Source organism: Scomber scombrus, chromosome 15 (genome assembly GCF_963691925.1).
Source record: "Scomber scombrus chromosome 15, fScoSco1.1, whole genome shotgun sequence".
Lineage (NCBI taxonomy): Eukaryota > Metazoa > Chordata > Actinopteri > Scombriformes > Scombridae > Scomber > Scomber scombrus.
The window spans coordinates 3151130-3163177 of NC_084984.1; the positions used below are offsets into that span (position 1 = coordinate 3151130).

At 40.3% G+C, this 12048-nt stretch overlaps 1 protein-coding gene across 1 annotated transcript in view; it reads right to left on the reverse strand.

Moving 5' to 3' along the window:
• The window catches only part of LOC133995093 (E3 ubiquitin-protein ligase UHRF2-like), a 34271-nt gene extending 25152 nt beyond the window's left edge, over positions 1-9119 (reverse strand). The window contains 1 exon segment of the mRNA XM_062434380.1: positions 8787-9119. Coding sequence (XP_062290364.1) covers positions 8787-8939 — 153 coding nt within the window. The 5' untranslated portion in view covers positions 8940-9119.
• Between the last annotated feature and the right edge of the window lie 2929 nt (positions 9120-12048).

Consider the following 12048-nt stretch of genomic DNA (forward strand, 5'->3'; position numbering starts at 1 on the left):
AAGAATAAAAAAATAAATAAAAGAAATGAATGCATGAATTAAGTGATAGGAGATATAGCTGGGGGAGAGAAATGACTGGGTTGCTATGACAACCAAAAGAGAGCAATCCCCACCCCCCCACCCCTCTTCCCCACAACCCTCACCCGCATGAACCTGAATCATGTATATAATCTCTGTCGACACCGACCCACCACCACTACCATCACTATAATCAGTGCGACCCTTTCAGGCATCAGAAAATGGTTCTTTCAATAAACAAGCTCTTGAAAAGGAAAAAAAAAAAAAACAGATGAGGGCCCGTTGGAAACCCGCATTTACTCTTCTACCACAACCGATCTACTGTTAAAGTGTACAGAACAGCTACTGCCTTAGGAATGGAGCTTATGGCGGAAGAGCCAACTCATTACAGACATCAGCTATTCATTTCAGCCCCTCAACCCCACAAGCCCATTGTGCTGGAGAGACGAGCATGGCCGCCACCGCCGCTCTCCCGTTCCCCTTCTCTTCTTCGTTATTTGACAGCGAGGAGGAGAGCGGTTGGAGGCGTAAGAGCAGGAGAGCAGTAGAGGGAGTGAGCGCAATTTCCCCAACCCTCCCTGTTTTTAATAGTCTCATGAAATTTAGATCAGAGGAGCAGTGGTGCAAACACAACCATACAGTGGTTGCTATACTCACCTGTCTGTCTGTCTGTCTGTCTTCCTGTGGCAGTCTATCTCAGCATTTCTTTGTCTGTCTCCCTGCCTAAGCTCGGTTCTCGATTTAGTCTCAGTAATTGTTTATCCTCCACTGTCTGCCTGTCTGCTTTTTGCTACTTGATACTGCATTAAGAAAGAATGGCAAACAGACAAACAGAGAGCATCCAAACCAGGACAAATAAGATTGTTGGTAGGGTCTGCTGTAGAGAAGTACAGGTTAAATAGAGAGAGAAACACACGAGTGGCAAAACCACATACGGTAGAATTTCATGCGCTGCATCAGACGATATAAATGAAATCTAAAGCTGTACCCGCTTTCCACAGCAACTTCATTACCGTCAGCGTGATCAGCCTCTCGCTGCGAGGCGTTACAGCTCTGACTTCAGTAATACAACCCGCTGAATAGTCCCCAAAACAAAGACCCACCATCTAGACAGGAAATATAAGAAAAATACTTCTTATATTTATGGGGTTGAAGATCTCTTAGAGAGAAATATTGGCATGTTGACTATCTCTATCGTCTAATAACATCATCAAGGATATGACATTTTCTCCTTCATCATAAATAATGCAGCACAATAAAAAAAAAAACACACACATTGTTACTGGTATCTTCATTATATGACTCAGTTCAGCATTCCAGTGGGAGACTTTGCTTCAGTACCGGGCACACATCATAACAAAGCTTTCCACAAAACAGAGACACTTGACTTGAAGAATTCTCAAAAGGGCTCGAATAAAATCAGAAGTCAGAAATCCTTGGCATGGCAACAGTGTGTGTGCGTGTATGTGTGCTTGCATGTGCATGCGAGTGTATCAAATTGTTGAGTGGAATAACATTAACACCTCTCCACAAGGCTAATTTATCTGCTGTATTTCGTTTCGACAGGCCGTCTCACAAAGACTAATTTCTTATTTTAACAGGCACCAAAGAACAATGTCAGAACGTCAAACAAAAGACCAGAGACGGACCTGTGGCTGTTTTAAAAATATTCTCAACATCTAAGACAAACCTTGTCAGGATTTAACTCACGCTGCCTTTTCTCTATCAGATCATATCTGCCATGGAACAAATCTGTTAATATCATTTTAAATATACAGATTATAATAGTTATTATAGAGTAGAATAACTGGTGCTGGGGTTGGCTGTAATACTGCAGCATGCTTCATTATTGTACCAACATGCCTCCACACAGTATCTTATTGTAAGGCTTTAAAAACTCTTAGTGGAGAAATCATTTGGAAATGTGATTACTAAGAAACACCTGTTTAGTATCTTTGCCTGCATTACCACACCAGAATACATTAAGCTATCAAGTAACCCACTGTGGCTGTAAACCTTGCAAAAAAAACGCAAAAGCCAGTGTTTGGTTTGTCTGTTATGGGATACTGTACAAACATGGCGGTACAACATGGCAGCCTCTGTGGAAGAGAACCTGCTTTCTATGTAAATAAATGGGGATCCCTGGTCCATGTGCCACCCATCCAGCTTTCAGGGTCATCTTGGTCAACATCAGGGCCACTTCCTGGTGTTGACCATAGACTGTATATAAAATGGACGTAACATCCGTGACGTCACCCATTGGTTTGTGGACTGCTGCTTGGAAGCGAATAGTTTCGGATCTGGGCAGCGTCATCTTGAAAATTTCCGGTGCATGCTGGGTAAAAAAAAAAACACGGATTCTACTTATATGGGCATCAGGAGGAGCATGAGGCGCCCTCCTGAACCTGTGAACCAATCAACCTGTCAATCACGACGTAGCCACGCCCTAATGCATACCCTGCTTTATCGTCAAATATAAAATCAGGGAGGCCAAAATTTCCCAAATGAACATCATACTGCATTGAAGAAGGCTTTAAACTAGCGATTGAGACCATAAACACATTTTGAAAACGTTTACTGAGGTTAGAAATCAAGTGAGAAGTTGGTGAATTCTCCATTGACTTGTATAGAGACGGAAGTCCTTTTGACACCAAAACGGTCGCCCCCTGGTGGCCTTTTGATAGAATGCAGTTTTAAGTTACTTCAGCGTTCGCATCATTTCAGAGGACCAGAACTCCCCGCCTGGTGTTGACTAAGGCGACCCGGAGAGCTCTCCTTGGATGGGGTGTGATGACGGTGATGGGGAAGGTGCTGCAGCCATCCCGCCATCTGACAGAAGTTTGAGAGCAGCTGTCACAGGTGTAAATCATGACGTCACACCCCTTTTTTATATCGTCAAATAACTAATTAAAAACAAACTTATCACAAAAAAATGTTGCACTTTAACAAGCACCAGCATGATAACAACAACCTCAAATGACAGAAACCATCTTCTGATATTTTTAGTTTAGCTCATGTCCCATCCACTAACATGGCGGGGGGGAGGCGGGACTTATGACCTATTCTGCAACCAGCCACCAGGGGGCGATCGAGAATGTTTTGGCTTCACTTTTGGGGAGCTGTCATGACGTCCATATTTATGTACAGTCAATGAGGCAGACCAAGAAACACCTGGCGCCGTGACCTGGAGGCAGACATGAAGAGAACTGGCCATACATGGAGACAGCTGGAGAAATTGGCCAAGGACCGGGATGCCTGGGGAGCATTTGTTGGCGGCCTACGCCTAAAGTGGGGCCACAGGCCTTAAGTAAAAGTAAGTAAATGCACTAGGGCTGAACTATAAAGAAATTAGTGTTAAAACGCCTTTTTAAATTAAATATTGTGCTGCAGACACAACCAGGACTACACATCATATTCTATATATTTGTTTGGCAAAGAAGACCCCCAAAAACCACACCAGTAAACATTATCATTCCCTCTAATATCTAAAATCATGTTGCAATTACATATTTTTCCACAATCATTCAGCACCAATTATACAATAATTAAAATGATATTCCATTTCTGCCAAGTTCGTTCTGTTAAATGCCATTAAATTCTATACACTGCACCTTTAATAGACTGAGAAATCATGATGGCCCATTTAATATCAGTGCCAAGTTCTAAAAGGAGGTTTAAAGGCGTGAAACCCAAGCCAGACCCACCCTGCTGGTGGAGAGGGAAGAAATTAGCCTCTTTGCTCAGACAGGCCGTCCAAACCCCCTACTCCTACATGATTCTTCTTTCGCCCTCGTCTCCGCCCACAGCCCGTCTTAGCAAAGAGCTGAGTAAAATAGGTCAAATTTCCAAAAAAACAATGACATGGGGTGTGTCTGTGTGCCTCTGTCATCCACCAAGCCTCAATCTTTTGGTCTACATGACGCCTACGGACATTCGATCGTTTTCCAAAAAAAATTCCACTGATAATTTAACAGAAAATGGCAAGTTAACAAAAAGGCTGGTTTTAACTACTGGACAAACGGGACATTTTACCCCTAACCTTCATACACACTCAATTCAAGGCATTTCTACCTGTTTGTAGGTCAGTATAACTTGTGTGATGCATTAAGAGGGAAGTAAGTAACACAATATATTGAGTATATTTACTGTAAGCATATTTCTGGGTTTTCAGGGTTAATGTATTTAAATTAAAATAATTACATTATCAAAAAGACAAAATGATCTTGAGTTTGAGGCCCGGTCTTGTTTTTGTTCATTGAGTGTGGCATATAGGTGAAACTACTTCCTGTTAAACAGATGATGTACTGCTGATGTATACAACCCTTTATCATTACTAGAAAGCATTAAAAAAAACATACTGTAGATTTAGTCGTTGTGTGACATGTCAACCTATGATGATCATGGATCATAGATAGATTTTTATAGATTTACTGTATGCAAATATGTGCCATTACTGACTGAAATATGAGACAATTATAAAGGTAGGTAGGTGTGTATAATGGCCAGCAGTCCCCTTGTAATCTGAGCTGTATTCACAGTGTAGGAGCCGACACTTCACAGGTAGAACATTTGGCCACCGGGCCAGCTAAAGCTACTATGAGAAGGAGTGGCAATACTATGAAAACATGTGGGAGTGTTAGAAAAGCTGCAGTTGTAGTCCAGGTTTAGTGCCTCCCTTTGTCTTTGCTCTTTGTTCGTCCAATCTGTCAAAGAAGGGTGTGACTGTGTGCATGCATGGCTGCAGCCAAGTCCACTTCCCTTTGAAATTGTCTATCGAAGTCTACAGCTCAGTTATACCCCCCCCCCCCCCAAAAAAAAACCATCATTCGAGGAGCCACAACATCAATGCATGTATAATCAAATTGTAGTGATATCTAGGTCACAGCAACTGCCTGTGTGTAAGGGGGCAAGCCAATAAAGCTTTCCTACCGCCCGACAATAGGCAACAGCTATCAGTGGAAGACAGCCCAACTATGTAGACATGAAACATGTTGCTGCCTCGGTTTAAAATAAACAACAACAACACACACACACACACACGTGAGCGACAGCATTACACTTAAAGCACACTGACGCATTACAAGCTGGGCTTTAAACCACTTAATAAACAAGACAAACCATTTTAGTTCAATTAGTAAATGAGAGGCCTACAGTATAAGTGAGTGTGGGCGTTGAGCAGTAAAGGCCGCATGGACAGTGGAAGGTGTGTGTGAGCCTGCTCGTGAATGTGTGAGTGGCACGAGACGTTCAAAGTGAAACAGAGACACAACGAGGAGTGCACAGGCAAATTGAAAACCCCATGAAAAAAAAAAAGAAAAAGAAAACAAAACACTGAGGCTAAGTTGTGCGACTGCTGGCTTGAGACCCTTCCGACTCAAGGGCAAGCATGACTTTGAACTGGTGAGGCAGCGTGCGCAGTGAGCTGGGGGGAAAAACAAGACGCCATTTTGAAAAAGGAATTAGACTGAGTTATTCTGCTACGAGTCTAAATCCTAACAGAGCGCAGGCACCACTACGTGCATGTAAGGGCACTAGCTAGTGTACGCTGCGTGTCACTGGCTCATTCCATGCATTACTTAACACGTGGAAATCCCCTAATCAACCCTCCCCACTTATTTTCCAGTGAGATGAAGGAAGCACAGGATTTACAACACAGGCTTGGCCTTTGCCATTTCAGCACCGACAGTCCATGACAATTCCAGCATAACAGCTAATTAATAGTTAATGAAGCAAATTGAATCAATCGCAGTTCATGAAATTCTTGAAAAAGAACAAAAGTCTTGTTTTGTGCTTTATCTTCGAAACAATCAAATTAATTTACCAGTAAAAAAGATCTGCATCCAGAAGGTGTAAACACAACTACTCAACCCAATATTGTTTGTTTCTTTACATAACTTCAGCATTCATAATGTCACAAGCTCTCCTTAGTGGGCAAGGTTTGCCAACTTTTACTTTGCCATTGTTCCTTTCCGAGGACAAACACATGCAGTAGCCCACAGAGATGCCTTAAGTCTCTCTATCAAAGAGCAACAGCACTCTGGGCCTTGAAATGTCTCCTTGTCCATTCCTAACATTGAAAGTATTTTCTTTCTTTCTTTCCGTCCAGCAACATAAACCTCACACAAACAGAGACTCACTCACTAAATACCTCAAAATACAACGTCTGTTAGACCCCAATTATCATAATTACACAACGTGAAGTAGGTTAGGCCATTTAAAAATGCAGCAGACCATTCGAAAAAGGAATTCATTGGCCTTTGGTACCGTATGACACATATGAAGTAAATAAAAAGACAAGTGTGACGAAATGCAAACAATGCGAGATCAACACATCATGTAGGCTGCTTGCTTCCCCAGGGGGCTTATCTGCCAGTCTGAGTCAAACTGTGTTAATATCAGCTTTGTGATGTTATGTTAATATGCTATAAAAAAAAAATTTAAAAAATCAAGGCACCAGTATCCTGCCAGTAGTGAGCATCTTCTGCTTATTGCTGATAAAACAACAGCTGGCAGGATGAAGGTTTTTTTTAATAACTCACACATCGCACACACACACACACACACACACTGTGATACTGTGGGCCAGTTTTTACACCGTATATTTACATATTTAAACAAACAATATATACACACACAGTGAATGATACAGCAGACTTCTGTTTACCCTTAACTCTTTTATCATATTACATCATTACACTGAGGGCATACATTTTCCAAACATTGGTCGCATCTATTACTTTAACAGTGGCGGTTACAACATAGTGAGTGTGTGTGTGTGTGTGTGTGTGTGTGTGTGTGTGTGTGTGTGTGTGTGTGTGTGTTGGTATATGTGGTACATCATAAAATATGCCCATGTTGTATTTGAAAAGAAACCACAGGCTTTGAGGCCACGCTCCATATGCGACCATCCACCATGACACACACACACAAACACACACACACACATGTCCACCTCAGGGCAGCAGTTTACAGCTTTTCATTGTCGTTTCTTAACTGCTGGTATTAAAACTTGCTTCAATCACTCAACAATACACCAACATCTGTTCAAACACAGTAACACAGTATATAAATCTAACACAATATGTCTACACAATATGGGGAATTGCAATCCCTGCAGGCCAGTGACCAAATATTGGGCTCAGACTGGGCTTAGGCTCAAATGGGTCTTAAACTATTATTCTGGTTTTCTGCACTTGTTTCCTCCCGAAGATGAAGTTGCACTGGCTCAAAGATATGGTATTACTATAATTCTACAGTCAAATTGTCAGTCAAACATAAAAATGCATTCATGTCCTGAATTCACCATTAATGATAGATTGACTGAGAAATACTGATAGCATTGCGATTATCACAACGACGCCATATCTGTATTAACATATTTATATTAACAGTATTCAAAACCATCATTAAATCAATGTTTTCAGTGTTTATCAAAAACACATTTTCTAAAATAAATAGTAGCCATATATTTAAATATTTGACATATTATGCTGTAAAGGAAAGTTTTTAACGTATCGTTTGTATAGGCATGTCAACTGAAAATAATATATCACTATATTTCAGACAAAATACCTCGATATTGTAATAATGTTGTATGGAGGAATATTGGTTCTTTCACAAAATATTTTCACTTATTTAATGACTAATCAACAGTAATGTGTATATAATGACAGAGTAGGGAAATGCAAATATTAGCAGAACTAAAAAAACAGTCTGATGAGTTCAGAAAATTACTTAACTTTACTGTAATGCAGCCTTTAAAAAGGAAAAGACAACACATATCTAACATGATATTAAGTCTCATATTATAATATTGATATAATATATATGGCTCAGCCCTAATATAAAACAAATCAAAATCATACATATGTGCCATGCTGTATTGAAGAAAGGCCTGGTTGGAAGTGCAAACATGACAGCATGACACCCATCCACATTAATCTACATGTGTAATGTATGCACGTGCACAGTCCCGTCATCTGACAGTCCTGCCCTCACTGTACAGTGTGTGTATATACCTTCATGACGCCACGCTGTAAACACAACTACACTTGCTTTTTAGATGCCAGGGCACGTGGAGCCAGGAGTCCCCTCCCCTCCTCCCCCTCCAAATCATCATTAACATCATCATCATCATCATCATAATAACACACCACATGCACGAGCCTCCCTTATGGTGCTCAGCTACTGGCGCCACATGTTACAAATACAAAGCAATAATAAAAATGCATAATAAGATGGATATTTAAAGGAGTGTTTACATGTGTATATCAGGGTTACTTGAGCTAAAGAGGGAAGACATCGGTGTTTATTTGCGCTGCACTACTTTGCTCTACATGTGGAAACAGAGGGCGATGTTCCCCTTTTCTCTCTCTCTCTCTCTCTCTCTCTCTCTCTCCCTCTCTGGCGGCAATGTAAACAAACACGTCTACGTCGGCGAGACATTTGTTGCATGCAAGTCTCTGAAGCACCAAACCCAAACAATGTGACACGGATGCATAATGTGAGCACACATTCATGCGGATACTGCCTATTTCCACCGGGGGCTGGCACACACACCGCGTACCCCGGGCTCTTGCGCAAGAACTATTGGCGAATTCCTATCAAAACAGGAAGCTCGCATGGGTCCGAAACGGCTACAACACCAAGAGGACCACTCACTCACTCACTCACTACACTTCCAAGCACCAGCACCTAAAAACCCCCCGTGCAAAAGCACCAGAAAACCGACCGCTGCGTAACGGACTGACACAGAAATTGCCTTTTACCTGCTTCCCTCTGTAGAACAGGCGCTGTTGTTGTGGGCTCACATTGAAGATGTCCTGTATTTTCAACCGTAAAGACTCAATTTTGGTCAATCTAGAAAGATCCTCAACGGTACGCGTCTCCTTCCCGTCTATAGTACGAATTTGGATCCACATCGTTGCACCGCCCTGTTGCGCCTCAAATAAATAACAGATGAAGCGATGGGGGGGTTGTGGGGGGGGTTTGCCTACTAATATTCTTTTCCAGGGGTCAAAAGAGAGATATAAAAAAAAAATGACAAATGTTTCAGGGCTCCATTGCGTTTTCCTCTGCAGAGGTAACGTCGGACTGGGTCGCGCAGGAGGTGTTTTACATGAGGTCGCGGCGCCAAGCAAATCTCGCGAAATAACGTTTAAGCGAGCACAGTTTGCAGTTAAAGGCACAGCTCTCCCCTAAATGCACTGATTAAAAAAAAAAAAGATTAAAAAAAACAAAACAACAACAAGCCAGGTCTGCATTAGTAAACACTTAGAGGATAATTATATAACTCAAAAGCTGCATAATAACTAAACATGATTATGCAGGTTTGCAGCAGCAGTGCGTTATATCCCGCTGAGACGTGGTGGCACGAGAGGCCCTTTACAGCTCCTACAAGGAGTCCAAGTAGGACGGTTCCTCATTGGGGCCCTAGGTGAAAAATAACCTATGGGGCCCATATTAACCTCTTGTTCCTCTTTCATTATTGTGTACAGCATTCCTGTGTTGAAATATTGCATAATCACAAGTCTGCCTTGTGGTAATTTGAGTAAACACAATAAATACTGCTGATTTTATTACTACAGTATCAACTGAAATAATGATAAAGGCTCTTAAGATCTACCCATCATGTTCCCAAACAATATTACAGTTCATCAAATGACCACAAAACCTGGAGCCGCATGGGCCCCATTGGAATCTGGGTTGCTGTGCCAGCTTCCAATATTTATTGTTTTTTATTGAGTAGTAGTATATAGCATATGATGACCCCACTAAAGATCAATATTGGCCTTTTTGAATGAACTCAGATTTTGGACTCAGCAAAATTATTCATAATTAGCTTTTTTATCATTAAAAACATAAAAGAATATATTTTTAAAAATCAAGAATTGGAGGCTTCATATCAAGAGAAAGTCATTCATGGCTTCATAGAGGGGAACTTTTGCAACACAAGAATGATCTGTTATCTGCCCAAAGACCATTAGACAACAGCAGCATATGCAGAATGCTGTCATAGTAAAAAACAAGAAACAGAGGAGCAGAGCCAATTGCTCCTTTTACTTAAATCATTACACTGACTTATTAAAAATAATTGATTTTAAGATGCTGCCACTCGTTTCCAAATCACTTAACAGCCACAGGCCACAAAATATATACTTGATATGTATTTTACAGGTAGATTTGGATCTTTCAAGGATATCAGCTAGTAGTATTTTAAGTCAGATCCAAACACAATGAGACTGGCTTTAGCTATGCTGCACACATTTATCCATCCATCCCACTTCTTATTCTAAATGTGCCCCTAACTAGCCATGTCCAAACCCTCCTGTGCCTCTGATGGATTAATTTCTTCACTGCAACGTGATTAGTGCACTATTATTATTTAATAATATTCTATTTAGTTTTCTCTTTATTGTAATTTTAAACATTGTCATGCATTGTGTGCCTAATATTAAACACTTTGAATTGCCTCTGGCTTTCCCAGGGCTGGATTAACCTACTAGAGGGGTGTTGGGGCAAAAATAATAATTGTCAGCTCATATTTACCCCCACTCTCTGTGCAGGTAACAATGCAGGGGCTCTCCTGGGGGCCCCTACCTCTTTTAGTTAAAATGTGCTTTACAAACTAATTTGCAATAACCACAAACTAATAACCAAAACTAAATAACATTGAACCTAAAGCCTTTGGGCTCTTGAGGGGTCTCGGGGTAATCCACTCCTTTCTACAATGTATTCTTATATGGTTTAAATGAATTGAAAAAGGAAAAAGAAAATATATTATAATGTAAATGTTGGTCTTAATGAATAAAATACAGTGTCTGAATTTCTGAAATGAATCAATTAATGAAATTTTCCATGAGGCAATCCAATTTGCAATCACAATGTTATGATGATGATGAAATATAAAAGGCTTTCAAATAGCAAATCACATAAAAATATGAATCAAATTAAAAATTTCAAACAGTAATTGGAAAATGTTTCTTTTGCATGTGACCTCTTAATTCCCAGAACATATAATAGAAGATTATTATCGTCTTCTCTTGCCTTTCTGTTCCCCTGAAAGTAATTGTGCACAGCAGCGAAACAGCATGATTTGGGAGATAAAATAATTAAAAATAAAAAAAAGTGACCTGTATTGGATTGATATACCCCTCTTAGCATATAATACCTAATATCACTGTAAAGCACGGGCCTCTCGTGGCTAAATTGCTTAATTAACAATATCCCCAGCTGGAGACTTTCTCAATCTGCCACTGGCAAGTCTACACTGTCATTAGAGAATAATGCATGTGCTCACTCTCTCTCCTAATGCTGCATGTCTGTCCTTTTGCTAACATGACATACAATACTATAAGAAGTTTTAATAAAACAATAACTGATGCTAAATATATTCAGGGACACTGTTTATAACACAGCAGTCTGTAAACAACTCATCCCTGCTTCAACCTATAATAGTAAGGGTTTCTTCACAGTCAATCACAAAGTACTGGGAGTCTTTTGCCCTGATTTTTGTCTTACAGGCAGTGCAATATCTCAGTCAGTGTCCAAATCTCCTCTCCTAGACAAACTAAAGCAAACAGTACTGTCAGTCATACCATAACCAAAATAAACAAGGAGTAATAATAGTATAATAATGCATTTCATTTGAACTAAACTGTTTCAATCTAAAGTGCTTAAGAGAGTGTTAACCTCTTACCAGGCACCAGGCACCTCTTACCCATTTTGCTGCACGAGCCTGAAAATAATGTACCCAAAATAAAAAAGGAGACTATTCCTCAACCATTTGGTTACAGTCATAATCCTGATCTCATTTTAAAAGTTAAATCTTTACATTTTTACAATGAAATAGCCAGAATGAGAATAAATGATCCTGGAAAAAATGCCAGCTAGGATATAAAGTGCCCCACAGGTTCTAACAGGTTAAAACATATAAGATAAAGAAAATAAGAGTTCAGATGAAAAAAAACCCTTCCTGAACGAAAATGTTATAAACAGCCTTGGTTTAAGAGAGATTAACTCCAGCATCCA